General features: G+C 31.4%; 2 protein-coding genes across 2 annotated transcripts; both read right to left on the bottom strand.

The window, feature by feature from the left end:
• Positions 1-3,605: 3,605 nt before the first annotated feature.
• On the bottom strand, positions 3,606-5,313 carry LOC118034275 (UDP-glucuronate 4-epimerase 1). The gene has a single exon (XM_035039518.2). It carries the CDS (start codon positions 5,124-5,126, stop codon positions 3,831-3,833), a length of 1,296 nt encoding a protein of 431 aa, XP_034895409.1. The 5' UTR covers positions 5,127-5,313; the 3' UTR covers positions 3,606-3,830.
• Positions 5,314-9,595: 4,282 nt separating this feature from the next.
• Positions 9,596-10,773, bottom strand: LOC118034276 (uncharacterized). Its single transcript, XM_035039519.2, has 2 exons — positions 9,909-10,773; positions 9,596-9,859 (listed from the first exon to the last, which is right to left on the bottom strand). Exons 1-2 carry the CDS (start codon positions 10,258-10,260, stop codon positions 9,798-9,800), a joined length of 414 nt encoding a protein of 137 aa, XP_034895410.1. The 5' UTR covers positions 10,261-10,773; the 3' UTR covers positions 9,596-9,797.
• Positions 10,774-15,609: the final 4,836 nt, after the last annotated feature.

The raw sequence follows: 15,609 nt of genomic DNA, 5'->3' as shown, positions 1-15,609 counted from the left end.
ATATATATATATATATAAACCTAAACAAGTAGGGGTTTTATATAACCCTCCTCACATAATACTATTTACTAGAATAATGATTTTTTTTTTATTTTTTTCTTAATTTTAATTTTACCCTTTCAATATTAAATTTACTGTAAATTGAACTTCATAATATTTTTTTAATTTATATTTATGGGATCATCTGAGACTCATGAACTGAACCACAAGTTTGATTGATTAACTCAATTCACTTTGATTTATTTTCTCCTTTTTCTAATTAAGGGTTTTTTTTTCTTAATTTTATATTGTAAAATTTAGGTTGATTGAGAATAAGATTTCATTATTTGTTTTGGTTTTTTTAACATAAGATTATCCTAATCAATAACTGAAAGTTACAAGTTTGACAAGTTAATCCTAGTTGACTTGAGTTGTTTTTCATGTCTTTTTCTTAATTGATCTTTTTTTCAATTTCATCTTTCCACATTGGATTGATTGATTATTGAGCTTCAGAATTTGTTTTTTATTGGGTTATCCTCGATATCATGACTCAAGTTTTTTTTTTTTTGTTTTTTTTTCAACTTTATTATTTAACAACGAATTTATTAAAAATTAAAGTTCGTAATTAGTTTTTATTTGTTTTTTATGGTGTTATCATGATCTCATAACTTATTATACAAATTGACATGTTGTTTTTTTAATTGATTATTTTATTCAGTTTTATTCTTCAACATTGAGTTTATTGAAATAAAATTTTGTAATTTATGTTGGTTTTTTTTCTATGAGGTTATTAAGATCTTATGACTTGGTGTGTATATTAACAAGCTAGTCCAAATTGATGCAAATCGAACTAACATGTTGTCGCCTCAATGCTTATTAAAAAAAATTTATATTAAATATTTATTTAGAGTTAAACTATATTTTTATCGGTCATTCAAATTATATTTGAAATAATCGAAGTTACAACAAACTAAATCCCACAGTATTTAATTGTTTTTTTTTTCTTGTTTATCATTGCTCATACAGCACCTTCATGAATGTGTGGTTTCTTCTGCTTAGTTTTTAGATTGAAGCTATCATAGTGGAAGTAATTCTAAACAAATAACAAATCAAAGCTAAAACCATTTATCTCAACTCAAGGAGATCAAGCGTGATCCCGCTCAGACATTTTCCCACGTCATCTTTCCGTCGGAATGACAATTTCAGAACAGGTTAGATTTCAACGTGAACGGGTACGAAGTTTTTAAACCCTGCCATTCGGTCAAAATTTGTTGGCAAAAAATCAGGGTTTAGGTATAAATTTTAAAATTTTAAAAATACATTTATCATAAGATAATTATATACTAAATAAATATAAATTATAACATTTAAAAATAAATTACGAATACTGATGGATACTCAAGATCCAATTCAACCGAATTTAGGTAGAATTTTACTAGTTATCTGGGATTTGAATTCAAACAAGGATAATACAGAACAAATCCCGTTAGTATCCATTATCATGCCTCCTTTTCAAAGGCTAATCAATGACCAGTTTGCATATCACAGAACAAATCAGAATTCAAATTTTGTAAATAAATAAACCAATTGGTCAAAATACAAGAAATTAATGAAAAGGTAATTTTAGATATCTAGTTTAACTAATCAGATTTTAAATTTATTTTTTAAAGATAACATAGTTTGAGTTTTATAAATTTTAAAGTCATTAGAAAGTTACACGGCCGCTAACTTCAGGATTTTTAGCATTAATAAAAAATATACAAGTTATTCTAAACACCCATGTTAATTAAAAAAACGAATAATGAAGAGTTTGTGCAATGAGATATCTTTACCGTGAAATCATCTATTAATTTTTATTTTTCAAATTATTTTTTATTTAAGTATAATAATATCAAAAATTAAAAAACCCATATTGGGAATCCAGCAAGGCGATTGTAGAGTACAATTGCCTCACGCTTAAAACAATTGAAAAGTATAGATAAATGGCCCCACCATTCAAATCCAGAACCAACCAGACTCTAAAATCACCTGCCAGCACAGTCCCACATGCTAACCAATCAAAAATGGGTCCACAAAACTGTCGGTGCCTTTTTTTTTTTAGTAGCAATGACTCTGTTTTTGTACACCTTCATTGGATTCTTCTCCATCACAAGAAAATCCAAAAGAGCTGCTGCTATCATTGATGGAGTGTATTAGCACCGTTAATAATTGCTGATAAGGACACTACAAACCAAGAAAGATTAGGATTTTTGTTTTTTTTAACCAAAAAAAAAAAAAAAAAAAACCTCTTATCGGGAATTTTTTTAAAAAAAAACTAGCACACCTCAAAGATCTTTTTAAGAAATATGATATATCTTAAAGGATATCTAAACTAACACGACCACTCAACTAAATTAAGGAATTTTTTAAAATTTAAAATCACTATAACTATTTTAATATAGAATGATTCTATTGAAATTTATATTGATTATAACTAATCATTTTCATTGCTAATTATTATTAAAAAAGATGTTAATCCTTTAAAAATTTCAAAAATATGTTAATTTTGATTTAAAAAAAAAGAATTAGCATAATTAATTAAAAATATTAATATAATAACACAATTAAAATAATAATCAAATAACACAATTTGTACATGTTATAATTAAAAAATATAATTTATAGCTTATGATTATTTAAAATAGCGGTATTTAAAAAAAGTATGATTTTTATAGCTTATTATTATTCAAAAATACCAACATCCAAAAAAATATTAAATGAACATGAAATAAACGTGAGAAAAAGAAATAAAGATAAAGACATGGAAATATATCCAATTGTGAAATCATTGATATTATATGTATAAAAAAAAATGTGAATGAGATGAATACAACACACCACCAGAGAAATTACCAGATATTAGACCAAAGGACCCATAACAAGCCCAAGGCCCATAAATACCCAAAAAATAGCACATCCACCGATCTCCTTCATAACTATTCCCATCATCGTCGGCAAGCAAGCAGTCCCAGTTGCGGCACCGTTTGAGTGTGAATTTTAATTATTTCTTTTTTATTAAAATCTGAATTTTTAAATTTTTTTTTATAGATATATTAATGTTACAAATAATTTTTTTTAAATAAAAATATTATTTTAATAATTTTTTAAATAAAAAATACTTTAAAACACTGCTTTACAGCTGTATCTAAATGACGCGATCCGAGCCCTTGGATTTAGCGAAACCAGTGGGTGCCGTACGTTGTCATTTTGTTTTGACAAAGGGGGACGCATCATCCAAACATGCGTACCATGGTTGTACCAGCTGTCTGTCTTTCCTCTTAGCTGTCACCTCTCTGCTTCTTAGGTGCTAAATACATCTTCTTAGTTCTCATCAATTCGATATCTATCATTTATCTAGATATCCAATTAATGTCAACAAATCTACCTGATAATCAGGAAGATATATTCAATTTCTGAATTTAAATTAATTAATACATTTTTTTAAATTAAAAATCGTTAGAAAAATGCCATAATTGTTATGATATTGAACAATAATTATGTTTAAAATATTTTTTTAGTATAGAATAAAGAAAGGGTAAACCATAGAATACTGAAAAAATTCAGTACTGTAAGTTTAACAACAAGAATGATAAAAATAATATAAAACTATAAGATGTTTCTAATGAATACTTTACATACAAAAACAAATAAAGCGAAACAACAAAATTACCGGGGCTTACCCCTCCAAGAAAAGAATAATTTGTCTTTCCCCCCACTTTGTCGACCTTATCAGATTTTCTATTTCCCATCTGTCTTTCTTTCCCTTTTTCAATGGAAAACAGAAATCATAAGAAAAAAAAAAAAAAAAAAAACTAATGCACAGCTTTCCCACGATTATAGCCGTAATAAGTGAGATACCACTTGACAAATTTCTTCAACCCGGTTTCCAAATCAGTAGTCGGTTTATACCCAAGTTCTCTCTGGGCCAAACTAATATTTGCATGAGTGAATGGTACGTCACCGTTCCCAGGCATATCTACAATGTTCCTCTTCGCTTTTACCCTCAAATGCCTCTCCAGTATCTTCACAAGTGTAGGCACCGTGACTGGTGACGTGTTGCCCAAATTAAAAATCCGATAAGGAGCCGGTCCCCGTTTCTTCCCACCGGACCCTGTGCTTTTACCTGAAGTGTCCAATGACCCAACGCAACCCTTCACAATATCATCGATATAAGTGAAATCCCGGGCCAAGTCAACCCGATTCTTGCCCCGGTAGATTGTAATCGGTTTCCCTTGTAAAATGTTTCTCGTGAAGGAAAAGTAAGCCATATCGGGTCTTCCAAACGGACCGTAGACAGTGAAAAACCTTAACCCAGTAACTGAAAGACCGTAAATGTGATTGTATGTGTGGGTAATTTCCTCACCTGCCTTCTTCGTTGCCGCGTAAAGACTGGCGGGCTGGTCCGTCCGATCAGATTCGGAGAAAGGGACCTTCTCGTTTAAACCGTACACAGAACTTGAAGAAGCCCAAACGACAGACGGCTGAGGATTAGCCAGTTTACAAGCCTCAAGAAGAGTAACCAAGCCTGCTATATTCGAATGGACATAAGAGTGTGGGTTCTCCATGGCGTATCTGACTCCGGCTTGAGCCGCCAAATGCATGACGTGAGTGAAACCCACAATATCAAAGAGCTTAGCTATTAAACGGGCGTCGTTTATATCTCCTTCAACGATGAAAATCCCTTGGTTGTTGAGGAGAGATTTTCGGGCTTTCTTCAACGATGGGTCGTAGTAGTTGTTGAAATTGTCAATCCCAACGACGCCATCTCCGCGTTTCTTGAGGGCTAAAGAAACGTGGCTTCCCACGAAACCAGCTGCTCCGGTAACAAGAACGGACATGCCCTTAGAACGGTGGATCTGGGCAGAATTTCGGATTTGTTTCTCCCACTGAATGCCGCCCCAAGAAGCAGTGAAATATCGGCTACCGGAATCGACAAAAGACTGGAAACTCAAATAGGACGCCGTTAAAGCAATCAAGAAAAGTGCCCATAAGAACATGGTGCTTGTTGAAGCGAAGCAACGGTTGAACTGGCGATTCATGGTGTGGGCACGGTCGATCTTGAACTTACCAGGTGTTGAAGGGAATAGCTCTTCCTCTAACGATGGCATTTCGTTTCGATCCCCCTGGGCTTCTATTACGTGATTCTTGAAATAGGTATTGGTTGTCTTGATTCAAAAAGAAAAGTGGGCTATGGTCTGGATTGGAGAAAATGAATTGAACAAGAAATTAAAAAAAAGGTGGTACAGATGCAGAGAATAATGGGAAGACTGCACCTGCTAATGGAAGGAGGAGGAGAAGGGATATATATAGTGGTAACCCACAAAAAAGCGACAACTAATACGCGTGAACGCGTTAAAGGACGGCCAGATTGGAATAGGGAGAAAGAGAGGGACTGTCAAGAGACAGCAGATAAAAAGAAGAAAATTATTGCCACGTAGTATTTTGTTCAGTTTTCGACTTTTAAATTTTAACAGATAGATAAAGATAAAGAGCAGGGGTTGTGTTGCGGGAACACAGCACACCGTTTTTGCGAATTCTGTTGAAAAATGAAATGGCAGTAGCAAATAATTTGGACGGATTTAAACGTTAATCTTGATGGGAGCGAAAGGATGTTTATGAGCGAAAAAAATATTAAATTAATATAATTTTAATGATTTCAAATTATTAATATTAAAAATAATAAAAATGACATGGAACTGGTCTTTATATTTATTTGTAAATATATGCGGACTTTTTTGGACATCGTGGGAGAGGTGAGAACAAGGGGCCAATTGCCCATTCGGGGAGCTGGAAATATGTGTGCATAATAATAATAATAATAACAACTTATTAGAGAAGAACTGGATAATTAAAGAAGTGCTGGACACCGGAAGAACCGGTCATGACCGAAAGATGCTGCAGCAGTTGACAGTTGATAGAGGAGACAAGACTAAAGAAACCGGGAACGGCCAGGGTAGCAGAATCTGACGGTGAATAAACTAAGAGCTCCTTGAGATTTGCCAGGATTATGGTTAGTTACCCAAATGTCTTTGCCCTTGACATTATGCTCCTTTTAAAAAAGTTGCTTGCAATTTACTTATAATTCATGTCAACAAGTTCGGTTCGGTTACGTATTTTCAGCTGAATCAGAGGTTCCCCGTCTGGCAATTCCAAGTCAATAAATGAAAAGAAAATCTTAAAATCTTAATACTTATTAATATCGTGGGATATGTTTTATATTTTTTTTAAAGATTATTTCTACTCATTTCATTCATATATATATATATATATATATTGATTATATGTTACGACTTTATAATTAGTATTTTGTAGTGTAGCGGTAATGAACAATAGAGTCCAAGGCTCCAAGCCATCGATTAACCAAGCTCCTTTCAATCTCCATTTTGAAAGCTAAAGGAGCTGCTGTAAATTAATGTTCTGTTTTGACTAAACTCATCTGTTTTAACTAAACTTATAATCTCCATCTTGTTTATCTAATATTTGATATTGTTATACCTTCTCGTCTCTCTGGCATTTTCTTTTCTTTATTCAGCTGGATCACTACTGCGGCGATGGGGCCCATAAAAGGGAGGTCCTTTAATGGCCGAACGGACAAAGTCGTCGGTTAAAATTGGCTGGCATAACATGAATATCATCTCCCTTCATCCACCTTTCTGACCCGTGGCACGGGTTAGGGTCTCTTCGCTTCTGTCTCCGGGAACTTTCCAGGACAGTTCTTTTCCTTTTATTATTGTCAGAACCAATTCACAAGCAAATAATTCATTTGATGCTTTTTTTAATAAAAATATTTTTAAAAATACCTTCTTTTTTAATGTATTTTAATTTTTTAAAAAATATCTTTTTGATGCAATATATTCACCTTATAATCATTATTTTTACAGCAATGATGATTATGATAAAAAATATCAAATAATGAGTAAAAAAAGAAAACTAGCCATCAGCCTCTCTCTCACGCACACACGCATCTTGTCGGATCCCATTGCATCGATCCAGCCCCATTCTTTGATGAGGTCTTTCCTCTTGATATCCCATTAAAGGTAAGCGAGTTAATGTCCATGGCTGATGTATTATGTATATGAATATATTTATGTGTTCTTCACCCTTTTGATATGACAAGTGAATTCAGGTCGGATCGATGATTCCATATATGCACATTGAATATGAGTAGTGGTGGCTTTCGAGTTCATTTAAAAAAAAAAAAAAAAAAAAAAAGGGCAAAAGCGCAGTTAGAAATCTATTCCCCCTCCGTGCTGGATTACAGTCAAAATAATTAGAAAAACATACTTTCCAAATGAAGAATAATGTCTATAGCTCAACTGGTTAAATTTTAAATTTAATCTCTTAATAATCATGAGTTCAAGTTTCACCAGGACCATTAGAAACTTATATAATCATTAATTTTAGAATTTATAGGATTAAGTGTGTGTTTGTATTTGAGGTGGAGGTTGAGTTTTAGGTGTGAGACCCATTAAAAAGTAAAAAAAAAACAAGAAAAAATAGCTTTTTGTGGTTGAGGTTTGTGCATAAATGGGTTGTACCCAACCACAACCTTTCAACCGCAAAAGCAAAAACAAACACACCCTAATAGAAGTGCACATAAGCTAACCCGAATATTTATGTTAATAATAATAATAAAAAGAATAATGTCTTGAATAAAAAGATTGAAAACTATAGAAACGAAAGTGTAGAAAAGCCATAATTAAGCATAATAAAATACATTGTAAACTGTGGACAATCTTTTTCTTTCGACATCAGAAAGGGTAAGTTGTCACTTCCTTGTTGCTTTCTGTAGTACGAGAGCTGAATAGTTGAAAGATAGTCGAAAACTACTCCATCCATTTAAGACTGGATTTTATGGCTCTCCATTCATTTTGTTTCTCGTTCTCATACCGAAATTAAGGCCGGTTCTCTTAATTATTTTATTTGGTTGGTTTTTTAGAATTAACATATTCATTTCTCAAAAGAAATTCTTAAGTTTTAGGTTTTTTATATTTTAAATTATTTTAATATAATAATATCAGAAATAAATTTTAAAAATAAAAAATATATATTATTAAAAAACAATGGCGACAAGAAAAGAAGTCATTGCGACCATACCTTTTTTAGGGGCTCAAATGGCAAGTTGAGTTATTGGATTTTTGCTAGAAAGTCAAGAGATATGTATCAGGCCCCAATTTATGCCCACAAATCTACCGAGTACAAATCCTTGCTTTATTTATTTATTTTAATAAAAACGTTTTTTTTTTTAATTTTAAAAGTAATCTTTAAACAAAATAGAATAGAGATTTTTTTTTTCAAATAGACAAATCAAGTCCCTAAATATTACAAAAAACATTATTTTTAGTGGCATTTGTTTTTTTTGAAATAATGTATCACTAAAAGGCAATTATAAATATATTGTACAAGGACATTTGACAATTGTTTTTATTGTCTATGTTCAGTGGCGACTCTGTATCATGATATCGATCTAATGATACATATACCTAATTACAAACATCAAACATGTATGATCAGAAAAGAATTTTTTTTTTAAATGGAATTGCATTTGTTATTTTTTAAAGTATTTTTGTTTAAAAATATTAAAATAATATATTTTTTATTTTTAAAAAATTTATTTTTGATATCAGCCCATCAAGATAATAAAAATACTAAAAAATTTAATTAATTTAAAAAAAAAAAAATTTTTAATAAAAAAAAAACACATTAAAATTCACTCCAAACAGTTTGATTGTGCTTCGATAAGATAACTCGTGCGTGAAGAGGCCTATAATTCCACTCATGAACATGTAATTGCAGAAGGCGAGTCTCCTGTTTAAGAGAGGATACTCATAAGAACACCATCTCGCATGAAGTTTTCAAGATCATGAGAATCAATCCTCACATATTTAAGCAACATAAGGTCTCCATGAAGCCTGCGCCATCGTTGAGGTTAATAATAATTATACATATAAATCTTATTATATTGACTTTATATTATAGAATTAAAATATGATAAACTACTAAAATGTTAAATCTTTTTCACAGCCTGAATAATTGAAATTATATTAGTGACTGAGTATCATGAGATATCAAATGATTAATTGTAAAACCGCTTTTAAAATAGCCCTAAAGAACTTTGAAAATCATATTTAATTATTTGTTAATTTTGAATACGTTCATAATCAAAAAATATAAATCAAATATTAAATTATTTGACCATTCACTAAGTAGCTTAGCTTAGAATCAATGAATTTGCTCCCTCTATAGTTTTAAATCTGAGCCATGTGATTGCTAATATAATTATTATTGAATTATATGGTTAATTTCAAGCTCGTAAAATTAGTTAAGGTATAATACAATTTGATGAACACTATATTAATATAAAAAAAATTAAATTATTTCCATAATAAATTATGAATTTTAAAGTGCTCGTACTTCATCAATACATACAATTTTTAGCTTTAATCTTAGGTGCCAAACACCCTTTGTGTCGATTAAAAAAGAAGAAGATAAATCCTTAGTGTCTAGTGTCGATCGTTAAGGAGTTGAGAAATATGGTAATTAAAATTAGAAAAAAATGCTAAAATAAAAGACAAAAGAGCATAAACACTAGGAAGGTTCTAAGCCTTCTTCAATAGACGCATTGAGGGTAAATAAGGTACAAATTACATTATTACAGTGCACTTATAACACAGGAGCAGGACACAAACGTTCACAACCTTGTGGTGAGTGCTTATTGGTATTCATAGTGGAGTACTGATTTTTTCTTTCAACCAAAAATAAAAAAAAGTACTTTTCACTTATTTACCATTCCCGTTTCTTGACCCTGACCCGGCCCTAGAACCAGCAGACGAACCAGCTTCTGAAGCCAGAACCAGCAGATGAACCGGCTCCTGACCCGGCCCTAGAACCAGCAGACGAACCGGCTTCCGACCCGGCACCAGAACCAGCTCCTGACCCGGCCCTAGAACCAGCAGACGAACCGGCTTCTGACCCGGCACCAGAACCACCTCCGGACCCAGAACTAGAGCTTGATGAAGAGGATGAACTGGAACTTGAGCTAGACCCAGATCTGGAACCTGAACCAGCTCCAGCACCAGAACCTGATCCACCACCTCCCAGCCCAATACCCACTCCAACACCCAAACCAATCCCTAAGCCTCCAAGGTCCAAGCCCAAGTCTTGTCTAGCGACCCGGCTTTCGCTCACAGCAAAAGATGCAACGAGGAGACCAAGAACTGCGAAGCACTTCAAATTGGCCATTTTTTAAGCCTAGGAACCAAAGGTCCGAGAATACCAGATACTATGTATGTATATACTACTACTATAAGAGTATTTTCTCAGCTATTAAGAGATCACGAGCTTTTGTGAGAGGGGAATGGAAAGACAGAGCTGCATTTATACAAGTAGATAGTGAGGTTTGGTATGTGGTAGTGGACACAATAAAAAAGTTGCAGGCGTGAAGACTGTATCAGAAAGTGGTGGAGGGACATCGAATGCTAAGTTGCCTTATGCATGCCAAGTGTAGTGTGAAGGTTCTCTTTCTAAACCGGCTGTTTACAAGAATTTGGTGGCAAAAAAGCTGAGCATTGGGACAGGATTTTGGTGTCTGATACGGTGGACACAACATTATGAAGATCATGCAGTCCCATTATAGATAGTGGACTCTGACTGGCCTGTGCTGTAGGCTGCTGTCAAGGATGAATTTAAGGAAAGTTACCGCTTCAACACATGCCGGGGAAGATGATGTCTGGAGTATCATTACCGAGAAGGCATCGCCCAGGTCAAGAAGAAAGAAACTATAACAAACTTCGGAATCCCACCTCGCAGGTTGGCATCAAGAACCAAATACAAAGGAAAATCTGGCAAAGCTGGTGAAAGTTTTGTTTGACTCCTGTTTTTTCATGAATTTATTGATTTGCTTTAAAGTAAATTAAGCAATTGAAAATATGAAAAAATCGATACGTTTTGAGAATTACAATATACATTCCAAGTTGAGGCCATTTTTAAACATTTCGACTTGGAGACCAAGGTCGAAGCCCAAGCCTTTTCTTGCAACCCCGCTTTCACTTACAGCGAAAGTTGCGACGAGGAGACCAAGAATTGCTAGACACTTCAACTTGGCCATTTTTTTAATCCTAGCAAACAATGGCGAAAAATATCAAATACTATGTATTTATTGTTTTAGCTATGATATACTTGGAAAGTTTTCGTGAGAGGGAAATGGAAAGCTAGAGCGATATCTATATTTAGTATGTATTTAGTTTTTAGTGTATAATAGTTATGGTACTCGTGCTAGAGTCAACTTAAAATAAAATAAAATGAGGAGCTGTTAAATTTTAATTGTTGGCAATGAAAAAAATTAAGTGTGCTATTATTTGAACCCTTACCTAATCTAATAGAATCAATTGTGAAACAATGAAGCACAAAAGAATAAAATTGAAAAAAAGCTTAGAGAGTAAAATGAAAAGACAACCCTATATTAGATTGATCTTAATTAATCTAAGTTAATCTATTCAATTTTATGATCCACGTCATGACATGATCAAAGTGAGCTAACCCGGTATAACAATCCATCCTATTCATTTACCTAACTTTCTTTTTTTTGTGTGAGATGAAATTTGGGACTTATTTGAAGAGCCATCTAAGAATTAGTGGCTAAAGCAAATTGAAAATTTATCAAAGAACTTGGGGCCAAATAAAAAAAATTGGTTGTTTAGGGACAACATGTGAAGTTGCCCAGATACATTCAAGCAACATTTTGGGCCTCAGCTTGACTTCATTCATGACCTTTCTTGATGACATTAGAATTATTATCGCTAATCCTCTCTCTTAGGGCAACACATGTCATTTGCGAGTTCACGACAAAGCTTTGATTTTCATTTGTTTTCTTTCTCTTGATTTACAGGCAACATGTGTAGAAAACATTTAATGTTTTCATTCACAATAATATGTGAGAAGGTGTATAATAAATCTTTAATGGGAATTAGTCCTTGTTTTTTATGATCACACAAATAAAAAAAAAACCTAAAGGTGAAGATAAAAACATTATACGTCGAGACTCAATTTACTATTCATTACAATAGTAAAATAATGGTTTTGTCATTTTCAAAAAAATCACTTACTTTTTTTTTAGGGATATTTTTGTCTTTTCACACAATGCATTAGCCATTAAAGGATTGTCCAGGGGACATAATGGTCTTTTCATTTATTCATGTGGAGTAATTTCACAAGCATACCCTTTGAATAAAAAGATTTAAACCATAGGTTCAAGGGTTTTTTAATCCTTTTTTTTTTATTTTTTTTGTAATAACGAGGTAATCAAGGATTTTTTTTCTTTTAACATCAATTAAATATTATTTAATTCTAAAAAGATATTGGTGCGTGCATTGCATATGAGAGGCACTCACTCCTTTTAGACGGCATGTGTTGCACCTTCTAGTGGCATAAAATGCCATTCTGCCTTATCGTTGGATGCGTTGTTATGTCTTGTTCCTCATAATATGGTGCATGTCAGTGATAGCGAGCTGATTTATCATCGGTTGGCTTTTTTTCCTTGTTCTCTCTCTCTTTCATTCAAAAAACACAGGTTGATCTTCTTTGTTGTTGACATTTCAACTTTATTTTTTTTTTTTTATTTTTAATTTTGATTTTTGAATTTTTTGTTAAAGTTTTATTTGGTTTCAATTTAATGCTTAAATTCTAATTTGTCATGTATAAGTTTTTTCAATTTGGTTGTTCTTCTTTTGATTTCTAATTTTTTTCCTTTGCTTTTTTTATAAAAGTTTGGTGTTTTAAATTTTACTCTTCAATCCAAGTTTATGATGTATTTTGTTTTTCTAATTTTGTCTCTATTCTTTTGATTTTTTTCTCCTTTTGTTAGATTTATTTTTCTTTTCAATTTAAACCTCCCATGAACTTTTTTTTTCTTTCCCTCTAATTTATTTTTTATTTGATTTTCATCCTCATTCTTTTTATTACTATTTTTTAAATTTATTTTAGATCTTTTTTAATTGATTTTTTTTATTCTTTGGCATTCGATTTGCTATGGATTGGGTTTTGCAGTTTTTCAATATATAGTGCTTTAGATCTATTGACTCAGGTCGTGAATTTCAAAAATTAATATTGGTTGATGTACTTTTTTTTATTTATTTTTTTTTAAATTTTATCGTTTGATATTAGTCCTTTTTTATTAAAAAAATTAGCTTTGTTGTTTTTCTCAATTTCTTTTTTATCAGGTTAACTCAATCTCATAATTTAAACAATAAATTTTATGGGTGAACCCGAATTGGCTCGCCTCTTAGTAATCAAGTTATATGTCTATCATACTATCTTGAGTTGACTTGAGCCTTTTATTTATTTATTTATTTATCTAGTTACAAGTTTTATGAGGTTTTTTTTTCAATGGCAATCCTTTTTATTTAAAAATAAAAATAAAAATTTTAAACTAGGTTAGATAGTTTGTTTTTTATTTTTATTTTTTTGAAACACGTTTTCTTGACCTAGACATTATTTTTAAAGAATGCAAACCAACGGGCATGTTTGTAGTCTATAAAATTAGAGATGGTACGATTGTGGACTGTAGCAGCACAGAAGTGGAGCCTGGAGACATATACCTGCACGATTGTTTCTAATTAATTTGCTTTATGAATTATCCTGCATTGCCAAGTGTGCATGATCATGTGAACACGTTTTTAAATTGGTATTTGTCCAAAGTTTGTGGCTGAAAAAAGCTGAGAAATGCGTTGCCAAGTGTGCATGATGTTTGGAGTCTGAGATTATGAAAGATGGTGCCGTCCCATGAATTCCAAACCCACTACAGATACATACATAGTGGAGTTTGACTGGGTTGCACTGTAATTAATTAAGGAATAGACAAATGCTTAGGCATGTTCACCATGCTACCTGGCTAATTAAATTGATTAATTATAAGATATGGAAAGATGAAAGATTTATCACGATCACTTACATCCCACAGAAAAAAAGGAGCTAATTCATCTTAAGAAATTTGATATATAACATTCACACAATTATATATGTTCTATCTTTTATTCTTATGTTTGGTTTTATCCTTTAAAAAATTTATTATATTTTTTTTTATTATAAATATATGTATCTGGACTAGCTCTTGCGCACGCATTAACTAATTCTACGGATTCTAAAGTTAATGATCATATAAGCCTTCAATGATTCTGAGAGGACTTGAACTCGCGATAATTGAGTAGCAAATTTAAGACCTAACTAATAATACATATGGGAAACAGGTAGGTAGGGATGTGTAGGAGAAATTATCTAGCTATTTAAAAAAAAAAAAACATTTGTACACATTGTTTTAATGACCAAGAGTATTTTAAGAGTTAATCAACATCTAATTGAAAAATCAAAATAAAAATTCAAAAACATTGACCGACAACATTTAATATTTTTTTGTTTCCATGAGTATTTTGATTATCTTAGTATTTATAAAAATATTGGATGAAAAAATAAAAAAAAAACACCAAAAAAATTATTAATGATTTATGAAACCTGTGAAACCCCTATTCAAAGGTATTTATTTTTTTGATGGGAAGAACAAAATAATCACTACATTGCAATATTGAATTAAAAAATATGAGAGGAGCTACAACAAATCTCCCTTGCCTTTTAAATATATTTTTTATGTTTATTGGAGGCTCACAACTACTTTTGAATGTTTAGTTCATTTGAGTACACTATGTATGATCTTTTTTTTCTTCCTATAATTCCAACCATAAAATCTGGAAATGAATGATCTAGTATCTGTATTACCGAATTGTGGTTATCTAGTGTTGGATATTAACTTGTTTAATTGGAAAAAATAGAGGCAGTGAGATTTAACTTCTAACCATTTAATTATCTATAAATAAACTAATTTGTCTTATTTTTATTAAAAAATAATATAAATTATATCTTAAAATCTCATTTAATAATTTAAAATTTTAAACTGAATTGGTTATTTGATATAATATCAGAGCTTTAATAACCAAGCGGTCACGAATTCAAACTTTACTATTTATTTAATAAAAATTAAATACAAAATAATATAAATCTGTGTAAATTTTAAGTTAAAAAAACTTTTATTTAAATAAATATATTAAAACATAATATAAATTATATCTTGAAATTTCTCTTAGCAGCTTAAATTTTTAAAATTTTTACTTTAGCAACCGGCACAATAATTTATAAGAAAAGGCTTCAACGAATTGTCTTTAGATTTTGTTAGTGGATATCTGCGGGGTTATTGGCAAGGATGTGCATGTTAATCTCCTGTACAGCTTTTAGCTCTCCTCTAGAAGAAAAAAATAAATGAAAAAAAAAATCCTTGTATCACTTCTGAAGTTTTCAAACAGATTCTTGTTTGATAAACTATACTACTCATGTTTTTCAAACAGTCGAAGATGCATTTTTTAAAAATTTTGAATTTTTTTTTGAAAATATATTAAAAAACAAGTGTTAAAAACGAGTTATCGGTGAATCAAGTTTGTGAAAGGGTAAGCCAAAGAAATAAAATGCTTGAAGCTCATATATGGCAATGTCATTAACGGAAGGTGACATAAAAAGAAATACAAGGATGGTAAATTATTTGATAAGCCA

The sequence above is a fragment of the Populus alba genome, chromosome 18 (assembly GCF_005239225.2).
Source record: "Populus alba chromosome 18, ASM523922v2, whole genome shotgun sequence".
NCBI classification, from domain to species: domain Eukaryota; kingdom Viridiplantae; phylum Streptophyta; class Magnoliopsida; order Malpighiales; family Salicaceae; genus Populus; species Populus alba.
Note: the sequence above shows the minus strand (reverse complement) of the source record. Positions and strands in the feature narration are given on the sequence as shown.